The 16,748-nt window shown below is 39.4% G+C and overlaps 1 protein-coding gene across 5 annotated transcripts in view; it reads left to right on the top strand.

Moving 5' to 3' along the window:
* Window positions 1-9,895: 9,895 nt before the first annotated feature.
* The window catches only part of LOC124717372 (speckle targeted PIP5K1A-regulated poly(A) polymerase-like), a 221,362-nt gene continuing 214,509 nt past the window's right edge, over window positions 9,896-16,748 (top strand). For 4 of the 5 annotated variants that reach the window (XM_047244208.1, XM_047244206.1, XM_047244207.1 and 1 more), the window contains exons 1-2: window positions 9,896-10,288; window positions 10,519-10,646. In XM_047244208.1, the coding sequence (XP_047100164.1) occupies window positions 10,601-10,646 (46 nt within the window). In that variant the 5' untranslated portion in view covers window positions 9,896-10,288; window positions 10,519-10,600. The remainder of the gene's footprint in view (window positions 10,289-10,518; window positions 10,647-16,748) is intronic. The other variant, XM_047244210.1, reaches the window with a different exon arrangement.

Genomic DNA, 16,748 nt, shown 5'->3' with positions numbered 1-16,748 from the left:
TCATGTGGGCCGACGAGTCAACGTTTTCAACATCGGGCCGGGTTTACATCTGGAGAAGCCAAAAGCAGCCTACAATCCCGATTGCTTGCTTCCAACGGTCGAGTAGGGGGGGTGGACGTGTGGTGGTGTGGACAACCATATCATGGATTCTGCTGTCCCCATCATTACTCTCAAAGGCCGTGTTGCAGCCAACGATTATGTGAAAAATTTAGCTTCCCCAACAGTGATGTCACATTTTAGGATGATAATGCACCCATTCGCCCAGCCAGGACAGTACAATCCTGGTATGAGCAGCACACAACTGAACTGCAGCGTCTTCCGTGGCCAGCACAGTCCCCAGACCTGTACCTTATGGAACCCTTGTGGGCAGTATTGGAGCGCAGACTCTGGAGCAATTTCCGCCTCGCTCGTCACTGCATGAGTTAGAAGAGGTTCTGATCGAAGAGTGGCATAACATTCCACTGGAGGCTATATAATCATTATATGCCAGTATTTCGAGAAGAATCGCAGCTGTATTACAGGCAAATGGGGTCCAACCCCTTATTAATAAATCGTTCCCAACTAAGTACAGGTTTTCACATTATTTTGCCTATGCCCTGCATTCCAATCCCAAAGAAAGCAGGTGTTAACAGATGTGAAAATTACCAAACTACCAGTTTAATAAGTCACAGCTGCAAAATACTAACGCAAATTCTTTACAGACGAATGGAAAATATGGTAGAAGTCGACCTCGGCGAAGATCAGTTTGGATTCCGCAGAAATGTTGGAACACGTGAGGCAATACTGACCCTACGACTTATCTTAGAAGCTAGATTAAGGAAAGGCAAACCTACATTTCTGGCATTTGTAGACTTAGAGAAAGCTTTTGACAACGTTGAATGGAATACTCTCTTTCAAATTCTAAAGGTGGCAGGGGTAAAATACAGGGAGCGAAAAGCTATTTACAATTTGTACAGAAACCAGATGGCAGTTATAAGAGTCGAAGGGCATGAAAGAAAAGCAGCGGTTGGGAAGGGAGTGAGACAGGGTTGTAGCCTGTCCCCGATGTTATTCAATCTGTATATTGAGCAAGCTGTAAAGGAAACAAAAGAAAAATTCGGAGTAGATATTAAAATCCATGGAGAAGAAATAAAAACGTTGAGGTTCGCCGATGACATTGTAATTCTGTCAGAGACAGCAAAGGACTTGGAAGAGCTGTTGAACGGAATGGATAGTGTCTTGAAAGGAGGATGTAAGATGAACATCAACAAAAGCAAAACGAGGATAATGGAATGTAGTCGAATTAAGTCGGGTGATGTTGAGGGTATTAGATTAGGACATGAGACACAAAGTAGTAAAGGAGTTTTACTATTTGGGGAGCAAAATAACTGATGATGGTCGAAGTAGAGAGGATATAAAATGTAGACTGGCAATGGCAAAGAAAGTGTTTCTGAAGAAGAGAAATTTGTTAACATCGGGTATAGATTTAAGTGTGAGGAAGTCGTTTCTGAAAGTATTTGTATGGAGTGTAGCGATGTATGGAAGTGAAACATGAACGATAAATAGTTTGGACAAGAAGAGAATAGAAGCTTTCGAAATGTGGTGCTGCAGAAGAATGCTAAAGATTAGATGGGTAAATCACATAACTAATGAGGAGGTATAGAATAGAATTGGGGAGAAGAGGAGTTTGTGGCACAACTTGACAAGAAGAAGGGACCGGTTAGTAGGACATGTTCTGAGGCATCAAGGGATGACAAATTTAGCATTGGAGGGCAGCGTGGAGGGTAAAAATCGTAGAGGGAGACCAAGAGATGAATACACTAAGCAGATTCAGAAGGATGTAGTTTGCAGTAACTACTGGGAGATGAAGAAGCTTGCACAGGATAGAGTAACATGGAGAGCTGCTTCAAACCAGTCTCAGGACTGAAGACAACAACAACAACAACATGCCCTGCATGTGTCGATTGTTAACGCTCGGTCGCCGGTCGCTGTGGCCGAGCGGTTCTAGGCGCTTCAGTCCGGAACCGCGCTGCTGCTATGGTCGCAGGTTCGAATCCTGCCTCGGGCATGGATGTGTGTTATGTCCTTAGGTTAGTTAGGTTTAGGTAGTTCTATGTCTAGGGGACTGATGAGCTCAGATGTTGTCCCATCGTGCTTAGAGCCATTTGAACTTTTTTTTTTTTTGTTTACGCTGGTGAAGCCATGGGGAAAATGCTAGTGTATTATTTACATGATCCACCCCGCCTCTGGCTGGACGACTTGTCTGGCATAACGATAATAAATTATACAGGGTGGAGAAAAAGTGTCACGAAATTTTAACCCTGGATAGCTGACGCTAGTAGGAACCAAAATTACTAAAGTTGCGTAGCTCGACAATGCACAATTGTTATACTACGGAAACTTAGCGCCACGCGCTCCGATTGGCCGTGGGACTGCCCTGTCGCTGAACAACGCATGACCGCGTATGCTTTGCCTGCCGGAGATCGCAAGACGTATTCGACACGTGTGCGTATCACGTTGTGGCAGTAATGCGGCGAGGGACGTTTGTATGTGTGAACCGACAACCATAGCGCTGACAGTCAACCGACGAACGGCAACAGGGCAATACCACGGCCAATCGGAACGCGTGGCGCCAAGTTTTCGAAGTTTAAAAATGGTGCGTTGTCGACATACACAACATTAGTAATTTTGGTTCCTACTGGCATCAGCTATCCAGGGTTAAAATTTCGTGACACAATTTTTCTCTACCCTGTATAGCCTGCTCAAACCTTCCTCATGAAAGAAGTCTATTTATTAGTGCAAACTGCGTCACAAACTCAATTTCTGATTCTGATTTTAACTGTCATATACAGACATAAAACTCTTCTGGTGCCTTCAGTTCATCATAGTTTAACTAGTTTTCACGAAATATTTATGAAGTATGTACACAAACCTTCCTCGTCAGTCAGTCTATTGGTGAAATCGGTATCAAAATCACTGCAGTACTTCACATAGAGACGGGAAATTGTGGCGGGGGAACTATAATGTACAATATGTATACTGAGAGCCTATGCAATTAGTGTGAGGACAGCATAAAATTTTTTTGTGTCTCATGTTGTACATGTGGCTGAAATGATTCTCCTAAAATAATTTTAGTATGCTGAGTAGAAAGATTATAATTTCATAAATGTATACGGAGGAGACAGTTAGGATTTGCAGTTAACGAAGTAATGGATCCAAGATACAGTACACATGAATCTGATGATGTTCTTCTGCTGTTTCAGTAATCAACGTAGGAAAAGATACCTAATTCGGCGACAAAGCCAGTATTCCTATAACAGCAAAAAGCAAAAGCAAACAAAAAAGTTAGCAAAAAATTGGATATTTATAATAAAAATAGCCTTTATAAAAAATTGCTTAAGTTCAAATCCCTAGTAAATTGTTCAGGTTTAAAAGTTAACATAAATTAAAGAAAAGGAATTGCGTAACGTTAATTTATCAGCACATATTAAAAGATTAGCCTATTTCTTCTTTTCTAAGTAATATCACCTCACTCATTGATGAAACTGCAGAGATCACACATGCAAATATGTCCCATTGCAAATTCGTTTCGGGAGAGTTCATGGTATGGAGTGAGGCAGAATGATCATTGCACCCATTTCTTTCCACTTTTTTTCTCTTTTGTCAGTTAAATATTGGCCGCCACATGTGTCAGAAGTCCAGTCATGTTCACTGGATTTTTTTAAAACTTTTCTAGCTTTTGTATGCTGTGTGAGAAGGGAATGTAAGTAAACAGATATCACTTTGGTTAGCAAGCTCAAGTACTTGTGAAGAAATAAGTGCTGCAAGTGAATCCATCAGCAATGGCACAGGCGTTGTTCTGTTAGATTCAAGAAAAAATTTTAATGTTTTAAAAATAATTCTTCGGTAATTCACCCCTTTTCAGACAGACGAACCTTGGTGTACAGCAGACAGTCCCTCCCTCTTGTAATCTTCATTCCACCGAGAACCTTTGAAAATTATAAACAGGGTTATCCTAATGCCATTAGCACAAACACAGCCTACCAAAGCATAGTTTCTCCCCTTTCTGTGTAGGTACAGCTACATGCGATCTTTTTTCCAATGTCAGTTTCAACCTCATTAGGCCTAACAAGTATCAAGCTGGTTTCTTGGACAATGCACAAATGATCGTCCAACTTGCTTAGAAGAGACAAGCCTGGTTTCTTGCGGCATTTGAAAGTCTGTCAAAATAATAGTCTATCATAATAGGATTGTACAGCTACATGCGATCTTCTTTCCAATGTCAGTTGCAACCTCATTAGGCCTAACAAATATCAAGCTGGTTTCTTGGACAATGCACAAATGATCGTCCAACTTGCTTAGAAGAGACAAGCCTGGTTTCTTTGCGGCATTTGAAAGTCTGGTAAAATAATAGTCTATCATAATAGGATTAGCCATGGAAGCCCAGTATGGAAATAAATTTTCCAATACTCTCAAAGTCAGCCCATATCGACATTTATAGCTAACTGAACCAACATTTCTTTCTTGCAGTTTTCTTTTAACTGTTAACAAAATTCTCACGATGAACCACACCTACCAATCCATATGCAATCACCCTCACTTGTTTGGCAATAAGTCAAAATCCCATCACTTGCATTGTTATTAGGGTTACCGTATTCTGGAACACTAATATGAGGATATTCCCTCAACACGCTTTTAATTTTAAGACGGTTTTAGTTCAGATGTCGATAAAAGGACAGAATAAAGTAAACAATATTGATGTCATGTGCTAGAATTTTTTTAATGCAAAACTGTGATTGACACACGTCCAACCCATAGCCTAGCCCGATAATCGGATCTAGATTTGGATTTTTTTTTGTTTTGTTTTAACTAAGAAAGTACGATTCCCGCACGATCTGGATTAATTCCTTTAGAACTGCCGAATGGTATATTCTTAGTTCAATTTTATGATGTCAAATCGCTATATTACATACGATATAAGAGATAAATAAAAATTTTACACTCGAACCTACATTACTTTAGAGCCCATGCCCCGTGTATATTTTTCAGTGGACTGGATCTTCTTTAAAAGTTCTTTTTGTTGACACAAATAAAATTTTACGCAAATTAAATTTTACCATTGCAGTCTCTTTTACAGGTTCAACTGTTAAGTCGTTTCTCTACTTTGCCCACTACAGTATTCATGTACGAGGGTAGGAACTTTAATAGTGGCAACTATTTATTTACCGCTCGTACAAAGTAGATACGTGTTTCAAAGTTTTACTGCCCTTCAAAGTAGTCACCAGCATTGTGTATAACCCGTTGCCAGCAATGTGGAAGTCGTAGGATACTCTTAGCAGTGCCAGTTGTGTTGACAGTTCGAGCGGTGCGGTCTATTGCCCGACGAATTTTTAGCAGCTCTGAAGCGAATGCCATGAAGTGTTTCCTTCAGTTTAGAAATCGAGTTGAACTCACGAGGGCTTAAGTCAGGGGAGTGCAGCAGATGGTACAGCACTTAGCAGCCCCATCAGTCAAATAAATCAATAACAGCTTGCACTGTACATGCTTGAGCATTGTCCTGCAAAATGATGGTAAGGTCCTGCATCCTTGGAACACAACCTACGACCAGCTTAGAGACAGAAGTGATTACTCATTTTCCAATGCTCGTATTAAGAACAACCTCTCAACAGAAGCGTTACTGACGAACACTACAAATAAGAACCGCGCAGTTTTAATTAATTCATAAACTGTTCTTCATTACATACTACATCCCGTGTACATGTCCATGGTTGAGAGCCGGCCGGGGTGGCCGCGTGGTTCTAGGCGCTACAGTCTGGAACCGCGCGACCATTACGGTCGCAGGTTCGAATCCTGCATCTGGCATGGATGTGTATGGTGTCCTTAGGTTAGGTTTAAGTAGTTCTGATGACCACAGAAGTTAAGTCCCATAGTGCTCAGAGCCATTTGACCCATGGTTGAGAAAAACTTATCCCCCTTCAGACAATCTAATGCATTGTCAATTCGTGGAAGAGGGTAAATGTCCTTTTTAGTTATCTTATTAAGTTTCTGTAATCAACACAAAAGTGCCAACTGCCATCCTTCTTCCTGACGAGGACCACTGGTGATGACCATGGGCTCTGGGAAGGCTGAATGATGTCATTCTTCATCATTTTCTCTACTTCCTCGCGAATTATTCGACGTTCCATTGCTGACACACGGTATGCTCTCTGGCTTATTGGTGGATGGTCTCCAGAGCTAATCCGATGCTTCACCGTCCATTTTTCTAATTTGATCTTCACCTGTGGATTGAAGCATTCAGAGAACTCTCGAAGAATAGCAAGTAGCTTCTTTCTTCTGGGCAAGACTTTTGGTGAGGCAAATACAGGTTTGTTGTTGTTGTTGTAGTCTTCAGTCCTGAGACTGGTTTGATGCAGCTCTCCATGCTACTCTATCCTGTGCAAGCTGCTTCATCTCCTAGTACGTACTGCAGCCTACATCCTTCTGAATCTGCTTAGTGTATTCATCTCTTGGTCTCCCTCTACGACTTTTACCCTCCAGTACTAAACTGGTGATCCCTTGACGCCCCAGAATATGACCTACCAACCGATCCCTTCTTCTGGTGAAGTTGTGCCACAAACTCCTCTTCTTCCCAATTCTATTCAATACCTCCTCATTAGTTATGTGATCGACCCATCTAATCTTGAGCATTCTTCTGTAGCTTCTGGCTATACGCTCATATACCTTCAGGCACTTGTTGGGATCTTGGCCATCGTCACCAGAGAACCAGGAAGGATGTCTCATTTGGTGGCACACAGTTGCTGTCATCATAACGTCCTTGTCTTCTTCTGTCTCCGATAGATTGCAGTCTGTTGAATATGGCTCGAACTCGGGTTTCTAGCCGCGTAAACGGCGGCTCTGTCGTGGCCTGATGGGAGCCACTGTGTCGTCGATAGTGTGTGCTATCACAAGTTCCAATACCCGGTGCCTCCACAAGAATAATGTCACTTAGAAGAAGGTGTAATTAGATGAATGACAAACACTAACTTCACTTAACGAAGGTTTATTCATCACTTGCTCATACAAGAGTGCGGAGCAAACTGCCTCCGGTCAGAACAAATACGGTACATATACAGTTACAGAACATTACAGTGCAATGATTCTTGACATTTGTGGATACTTCTAGAATGTACTCGAACTGAATATAGAAATTAAGGTTTTACAGTTCACGTGAGTTTTGAACTCACGACCATCCATGCAACAGTCTAGTATCATAACCACTATACCATAATGGCTGTGCTACTCAGCTTCTTCTGCGACAATATCGAAACGAACTGAAGATAACAAAACTAATTAAGAGAAAGATTCAAAAACAAATTTTCATTTCTGTTAAGAAGTACTCTCGTAATTTCTGCAACTATAAAAGCACAGAGAACCTTTAAATTGCATTATAGTAAAGCACATGGCGAAGTCATACTGTTATAACACAGCATTAATTTTACTATAATTTATTGAATCTAATGGGAGGAGCTCAGGAAAGATGGGGTTTTGAGCAGAGAGAAACCAAAATGTATCAGAAGAACGGGAAAATTAAATGAATGACAACAAATATGAACCAGTAGCATAAAATGTGGAGAAACCGCCACACTAAAATTCTATAAGAAAAGCCAGTACATGACAAATGAATACCTACAAAAAATAAAAATAACTAGAACTAACCTAAGTCGGTAAATTCCAGTTACAGATTCCAACCGCTCCATGATTCATGTGTAAATTATTTTTGCAGTTGTATGCACTTAGATGTGATTAATAGCATTTCTACATCTGTGATTGCTCCCTAAAACTACTGCTGATTGTAGCAAAAATTGGAGTCAGTAAATAGAACCGACCTTCTATGTAGGTCAAATCTAGTTCAGACAGCAATTACAAGTGACAATTTAGTGCACACGCTCGTTGTTACAACGATATAAATAACGAACCTTGGAATGTTTGGAATTAACCTACATAGGTCAGTTCCAGTTACCGATTCCAATATTTTTTAGATCCTACTGTTTGTCAAATTTCGTTACCTGTTCAGTCGTCCTGTTAGATTTAACAATTAGTATTAAAATTTAACGCTGATTTATAATATTATGATTTCATCATGTGCTATACTGTACTTGATTTAAAGGTTCTCTGTGCTTTTCTTGCTCGAATAAATAACGATAATAATTTATTTCAGATATGTACACTTCTCTTTTATGTTATTATTTATTTTCCTTACCTTTAATTCTTGTCGGTATAATTTGTGGCTAAGTAATTATTCATGTGAACCGTGTTTGTAATTTTATTGTATGCTACCTTCGTTTGCTTACGAATATGATCAGTTGCTTTCAGTGGTCTCTATACTATGGAGATCACTGGTTGCTTTCAAAGATTGCCTCTATGTAGCGTAGGTATGACTCAAGCCGACGAGTGGAATCGAACACTAGTACTGACCCAATATTTTTACTAAAAAGCGTAGCTGTATGCTTCTACTAATAGATAAAAGTATTGAAAACTACAGATACCGTAATAATTTGAATATAAAATACGATTTTTAAAAATTTATGCCTGCACGATTACTTTAAAACACCCTTGAGAAACTATTTTCCCCTGAAAACGCCATTGCAAAGAGTATAAAGTAAGTAAAAAAATATATACTTCACGTAAACTCCTGCAAAGTTTTGAAAGTGGAGTACACTTGACCGATTCTCTTTACATTACTATATATTTAAGAAATAAAATAAAGTACAAATTTACTCGTAAGCAAAGCAAAATCATTGTCGCGATACTGCGCGCTGTCCTTTTATATTTGCTACAGTGAACAATGATAAAACTGTGGTTCTGCTTGAGCAGTACCAAGAAGTCATTTTGCGCCAACTTGGTGTACAATCGGGGTAACTTTGTACCATTTTTTACCATTTTTTGTAAATATTGGACACAAAATGAATTACAAATCGCAACAGACATTCCAACATTTTACATCTGCAGTTGTGAGTGCTTGGAAAAATGAAAATGCAAACTAACAATGCGCCATTACAGTAATTTTGATGCTGGTACAAAAGTTAAGCTTACAAAACCAAACAAAAAATTCTATATCGAACGCAATTAATTAAAGGGTAATCACAAGCCTTTTTAAGAGCTTCTGGTGAGTTGGAAGGACAACTGAAATACTAAATAGAAATCGCAGAGGAAATAAAACTGTTACTTTTAGTACGGTACAAAATAGTGGAAGTAGTTGGAGCAGAAGTGGTAAGTGGTACAAAGATACCCTGCTCGTAAAAAGTTACCCTGATGACTTTATCACCAAAAAAGGTTTCCTCACCGTGCGATATTTTAACATCCCCGGGAAACTGTACCATGCGACAGAATTGTCTGTGACCGTACGTAGGCGTCAATACCTTGTAAAATGATTCGACATTCCGTATCGGTAACCGTGATAGAGGCAAAACGCTTTATGCACTGATTAATTTCTACTGCAAAACGTATGAGAGGTTACAACAAATGAGAGCGCAAAACGTGGGAACCTTCCGCTCTAGAAATGTCACTTATGCAATACGTGCAATAAACTAGGAGGTCTGAATTTAAACTTTGACGTATAGATGATATAATTTTAACTATGTATACTCTGGAGCTAGTAGTTACTATGGCAACAAGCCAAAGATCACATCTCAACTGACGCTACTGCATTGCCAACCACGAAGTACTGAATGAAGTTCCTTCCGTTGATTACTATAAAAGTTTGCACAAATAGCCTTCTAAATTTCTGTGAATGGTAATACGTGACCCTCATAGTCTCGTACATCAGCTGAAATCATCATTACCGTACTAGGGAAATTGATTTCAACTAAAAGTTATTCATTGGAATAGTGTTAATGCAAAATGGAAAAGATAATTATACCCGCACTGTCCCTTCAAATATAAAAGACCGCACGACCTCGATGGAAATGCTTTTACTTCGCTTGAAATTGTTATACGTTTGAAGAAATTAAGACAGAAAGAAACATATTCGCCGGCTTGTCAGAGTTAATCGATATAAAGCTACAAGTACAAACAGATGTTTGTATACTGTGTTTTGTAGTAGTTTTATGGAATGGGTAGCTGGTAGCTGCTTGGATGTGAGATTGAGGAGATGAATGTAACTACAGTTCTTGTAACTAGCGATATTTTGTAACTTAAACTTGTAATAAATTAGGAAATGGTATATATTGATTTAAGTAGCATGTGATTTGAGGTATTCCCCGTAAAGATGGCAAGTAGCCAAAGTCATTTACTGGGGCTTGAAGGAAGGACGGTGCAACTAATTTTGTGTGTGAGTACGTCAGTGAGACGAGCTGTTTCATTATTGCTTGTCATTTATATAGCTGTTGTAAGTGAATACTACCTTTGTCTCTGGGATTGAGTTACGACTCAACAGGAGAATGTTAAAATAGTTGTCACCACAAATTTAATATAAAACAGTTAGTTGTATTTTATAATTTTATTACAAAGTTTTTTACAACCGTCATTCGGTTATTATGTTAGACATACTCATGTTTGCAGGAACACCCGTTAGGATTTATTTGATCTAGCATTTACTGTACTTCGTGGGCTACTGAAAGACGTGACATACTACAAGAACAAAATGAGTCAGGGAGCAGGAGATGCCGTTCCTCGCATCTTATTAAAAGGTACGTTGTAATCTTGGGCAATATATTGTAATCGTTACCGATATGTTGTCAGTTTCTCCTTGGTGAAACTTACGTATTGACGCCGCCCCCCCTCTCCCCGAAATCTCAGTTGTGGTAAATGACTGATCTGTAACGTAGTCCGACGTCTAGGTTCGGTTCTAAGTTGACGAAGCCAACGAACGTGAAACCGGAAAATCTGATAATGGTAACAGATTGACAGATATCAAAGCCTAATGTTTACGTCTCCGCCATATTGGAATTTTTTTTTTTTTTTTTTGGGGGGGGGGGGGCGTTTGTATGCTGGGGATGGGAGTGTTATCAGTTGTCATTATGATGACAGACAACTCTTACTGCTTTTCGTTGCAAATAAGGTTCATTCGAGCTTAAGTAATTACTTCAGCACAGAGTGAAAGACGATTAATTCTCCACAATAGTGGAAAAAATAATAGTAAAACTCAATAATAGCAGTCTGAAATTGAAATGTAGTCCTACTCCTAAAATTGTTATGAAACAGTTTTGGTTTCTTTTCGTGGTTGTATCTCTCTGCAATAACCCATAAGAAAATATGTATAATAGTGAGTTGTGACCATCCTCTGCCAAAAAAATATATCTGTGCAGTGTCAGTACATATATTTTGGTAGTGTAACACATTGCTTCCCCCATCTTTTGTCCCCACTTACTTGGTGCAAAAATACCATTAAGCTGCAATTGAAACAGTAAGTTCTGTTTCTTATAACTAATTTTAATCAGCAGTTCTATATGATAGTGTTTCACAGCATGTGAAAAAACAGAAGTAAAATGCATTTGTTACCTGATGTAGGTATTCCAGTTATTGAAATTTTTAATGTTTTGTAATTATGAGCTGATCTATGAAATGTTCAATTTTTTTTCAAACATCTTTCCTTTATTCCTTTTTGTTTCTAAACTCTGTGTGCTGAAAAGCAAATGTATAACTCATTTTAAAGCTAAAGATAATGTGGGAAACTTTTAGGTAAGAACATCAACTTTAATGTAACAGTAACATATTCTGCTATTCCTCTACATGTGAAGTGTTGGAAATGCTGGTAGTGCTTAGACTGCAGAGATTTATTTTTAAATATTCACATTGTTAACTTTGCCAGCTTTATCACAATGTGAGATTGAAAAAGGCTGCAGAGAATCACATCATACCTAACATCTGGCCTTAATAGGATGCCATGGTTGTCATGTCAGTTATTATTCCTACTGCTCTGTTGCTATATACCATGTCTCTCTGCTGTTTACTATACCAGTGACAAGATGAAGATAACCTACCCCTCTCTCCCATCCCCCCCCCTTTCCCTGAGAAGAGAAGCAACTAATAGTTCTGAAAGCTGGAGAAGTGTGACAGGATTGATCTTGTTTTCTAGATTCATAAGGGATCTGATGGGTAGGGTGAGCAACAGTCTGACATTGTTTGTTAGTTATGATGTAGAAGTACAGGAATGTCATGTTTCTGTGACTGGTAGAATACAAGAAAACTAAAATAGAATTTCTATTTGGTGCGATCAGTGAAAGATGTAAATGTGGAAAATGTTTGCTACGGAAGATGGGCAGGAACAATAATTTTTGCACAGTTTGTACTGTGTGACACCATCACATCACTTGATTATACAGGTGTAATGTTGCAAAGCAGTGTGAAAGGAAACGAGCACGTATGGTTGGTTGAGGAAGGTGGATGGGTGACGTAGGTTTGTGGGGAAATCTTAGGAAAGTGTAGCTCATCTATAAAGCAGTCAGCATGTACAGAACTTGTGTAAGCCATGCATTAGTACTGCTAATGTTTGGTATCCCTACCAGCTCAAATTAATTAGACCAATTCAAAGGCATGTTTCTAGATTTGTTACCACTAAGTTTGATCAACACACAAGTATTGTGAAAATGCTTCATGAACTCAAATGGAAATCTCTGGAGGGAAGATATTATTTTTTCAAAACATTATTGAGAAACTTTAGACAACGGACATTTGCAACAGACTGTGGAAGAGTCTTATTGCCACCAATGTACACCTCGCATAGTGACCATGATGACAAGATAAGATATAGCCAGTTGTTTTTTCCTCGCTCCATTTCTGACTGGAACACAAAAGGGAATGAAAACGTGTGTTACTGGTTACCCTCCCTGCCAAGCACCTTATTGTGGCTTGCGAAGTATCTACATAGATGTAGTGTCACGTATGTCATTGTGTGTCTACAGGGAGTTTTAATATCTCACCTTCTGGAAATAAGTACTAGGCAGCAAATGTCCCATAATTTGACAGTTTTTTTGAATAAGTTTCTTTTAATAAAATTAAACGTGTATATTTACAAAGACTGGGACACACAATGTTTTGATAAAAATGTTTCTGTCCTTAATATACTCTTAACTCACATCATGATTTATTCATTCATTCATTCATTCTTTGATCACTGTTTAGAGAAACATTAGATGCATCAGAATAGGTTGATAGTTGCAGGTACAGGGTAAATGACAAGTTGAGCACATGTATTATTTTACAACTGACTTGCACATACATGTAACGAACAATAGTTAATGAAAGCATAGGCTAAATAAAAACTTTAATACTAATTTAATTTAGTATATATAGGCAACAGATTTCAATTTCTGCTGCAATCATAGGGTATAGGTGAGACATAAGAAAATTTTCATGTTTACTTTTAATTGACACAGTATACGTTAGCTCAGTACTCAGAATGTTGCTTTAGTACTGCAAATTCTTTCTAATATTCCTTAACACTATTCAAGCATGCTGTTTTTAAGCACTCTCTTGCTTTTATTTTGAAAAGTGGTTGGGAAATTTTAAATTTTGTAAATTGCTTGATAGTTGTGTAGCAAGATCATTCCTTTAGTAGCATCTTTGTCAGCCATTTAGATTGGGGTACTGTTGATGTGATAAACATCTTTGGCTCTTGTGCTGTAATTGTTTAGCCCTCTGTTTAACATTGGTCTAAACTTTAAGATCTATGATAGTTTCAAATATGTACGTGGGGTACTTTCAAAAATCTTATATTCCTTGAATTTCGTTTTACAAGACTCACTTGATGATTCTTCTCTTCCTCCCCCCCCCCCCCCCTCCCCTCCCTCCTCCAGTAGTCTGCTAATATGCATATTTGCTACCGTACCCCTGTATTATTATTACTATTATGTAGTGCAATAAATAAGAATGAGTTAGTCCATAATGTCTTTGATAGTGTATCTACATCAACTGGGTGGGGCATTTTCTTCATTAAAATATGTTACTGCTCATTTTTGAACAAATCTTTTGTAGATAATTTTCCTAAGTCGTAAATCTGTCCATTGTCATCCCCAGAAACGTTTTGCTGTTGGCTTCTGTTAGCAGTGTGCCCTAAGTCTTACATTTAGTTTCTCTCCATTTGTTATTTTCTTTGCAAGTATTTTCAACTAAGGTGGGTGTTTTTTAAAATATAGATTCATTTACTGAGCTACACTTAAGAGAGATGTATCATCTACATACATGGTTACATTTTCTTTTACTGCTGTATCATTCACATGTAATATGAACATTAGTGGACCAATTACTGAGCCTGGTGCTACACAATACTTCACCAATTGAAAATGAAATTTTAATGTTTACATTATACCAATGAAAATAATCAATTTTTGGAAATACAGTATAAATGGATGGATAAAAAATCAAAACATTAAGCGACAGCGGTGCGTGCAAACACGCCCCCCCCCCCCCCCCCACACACACACACAAAAATATCTGTGTCTGTGCAGTTTATCTAACATTGTAATATGGCATACAGTAGATGGCTTTTGATGTATCAAGAAACATTCTGCAAACTTTCTACTGTTCTTTCAAAGCTCTTCGATCATATTTAGGTACCTGATGCTATCAACTTAGAGATGTGACTCACACACACACACATGACTGCAGTCTGAGACAACTTCCTAGATGTTGACTTCCACCTCAGAGATGGCTACCTCAGTACCTCCACCCATAGCAAACCTACTAACCACCAGCAATAGCCTATCTCCACTTAAACAGATGTCACCTGTTCCATACCAAGAAGTCCCTTCCATACAGCCTAGCCACCTATGGTCGTCGCATCTGCAGTGACAAGCGGTCCCTCTCAAAATATACTGAGAATCTCACAGAAGCCTTCACAGAACGTAATTATCCTCCCAACGTTTTACAAAAACAAGTTTCCCATGCCTTATCTTTCCAGTCTCCCACCACCTCCCAAAGTCCCACTGTCTGGCCACAGGGGAGCATTCCCCTCAGTACCACTCAGTACTGGAGCAACTGAATTACATTCTCCACCAGGTTACCAACTACCTCTCCTCATGTCCTGAAATGAGAAATGTTCTGCCCACTATTCTTCCCAGCCTCTCGCAGTGTTATTCTGACGTCAACCGAACCTACACAATATCCTCGTCCACCCCTATACAACTCGTTCTCCCAACCCCTTACCTCATGGCTCATACCCCTGTAATAGACCTAGATACAAGACCTGTCCCATACATCCTACCACCACCACCACCACCACCACCACCACCACCACCACCACCTACTCCAGTCTGGTCACAAACATCACTTGTCCCATGAAAGGTAGGGCTCTGTGAAAGCTGTCATGTGGTCTACAAGCTAAGCTACAACCACTGTGCTGCACTTTATAAGGGCGTGATAACCAGCAAGCTGTCTGTCTGCATGAATGGCCACCGACAAACTGTGGCCAAGAAACAAGTGGACCACCCTGTTGCTGAACGTGCTGCCAGACATGATATCCTTGACTTCAATGACTACTTCACAGCCTGTGCCATATGAATCCACCCTGTTGCTGAACACACTACCAAACATGATATCTTTCATTTCAAGGACTGTTTCACAGCCTGTGCCATATGGATCCTTCCCGCCAACACCAGCTTTTCTGAATTGCACAGGTGGGAACTTTCCCTGCAATATATCCTATGTTCCAATAACCCTCCTGGCCTGAACCTAGTCATTGTCCTCACCCATCCAGCCCCTTCCCTGTTCCCATTCCAGTACAACATAGCTGTAATTCCACCATCACACCCAGTCTTTTTACTTCTCTCCTTTTCCATTAACCCACCTCTCCCCTGCCCTCTGTCTGACCTCCAGACTGTACATTGCTGCCCTATTCTTTCTCCACCTTGTCCCTGCCCTCTCCCCAGCAGCACCTAACTGTCTGCCACCCGTACCCTACTATCCCTCCCCACCCTAGCCGCCTCCTTACCCCCACCCTGCCGCCACTCCCATCATGCACTGGTGCTGCTACTCGCTGTGTGGCTTCAGTTGCCTGAGACTACTTAAGTCTACTATAATAATTTAACCGTGTAAAACTCTGTTTTATGCCACCATTATCACTGTTTTTATTATTTATATAGATTGTGCAGATTGTACCAGAACATGAATTTAAAAAAAAAAAGTGTGGTAGGGGACAAAAGTAACACTGTTCCTTTTGTCCCCGTCACTGAGAAAATGGTATTAGAATTTTCCCATTAGCATCAGTAAATTACGTATAATATGTTAGGAGACATTGCTACAAATCCGTTGTTTACTTAGTTATTTTATTACAGGAAATTATGCCACGAACATGAGTTAGGACAACTACGAGAGGACTAACTTCTTTATCTGTGTATCAAATTGTGACAGACAATGTTAAAAATTAGAACGTAAGTGTTAGAGTAGCAGCAAAAAAACACAATGTGTGCCATGTGACTTTGCATCAGTTCATTAAAAAGAAACATAAGTGTGAGTGATGGCAGCACCCTGATGCCTCATGTCTGATATAGAAGCATAAAATGAGTGTTATCTGATGAAGAAGAAAAAATAATGGCTGAATGTGTGATTAATGCATTGGCAATATTTTACAGACTTGTACCCAGAATATCTGGAAATTAGCTCACGAACTGGCTACAATAAAAAATATACCAATTCCATCGACTTGCTAGATAACCAAACTGCTGGTCCAAACTGGTTTTGAGCATTCTTGAAGAGGAATCCACAGTTGTTTACCCAGTCGCCTCAAGCCACAAGTCTCGCTTGAGCAACGAGTTTTAATCCGACAAATTTGAATGCATTTTTTGGCAACCTGG

The sequence above is a fragment of the Schistocerca piceifrons genome, chromosome 9 (genome assembly GCF_021461385.2).
Source record: "Schistocerca piceifrons isolate TAMUIC-IGC-003096 chromosome 9, iqSchPice1.1, whole genome shotgun sequence".
NCBI lineage: Eukaryota > Metazoa > Arthropoda > Insecta > Orthoptera > Acrididae > Schistocerca > Schistocerca piceifrons.
This window is presented reverse-complemented; position numbering and strand designations above follow the sequence as displayed.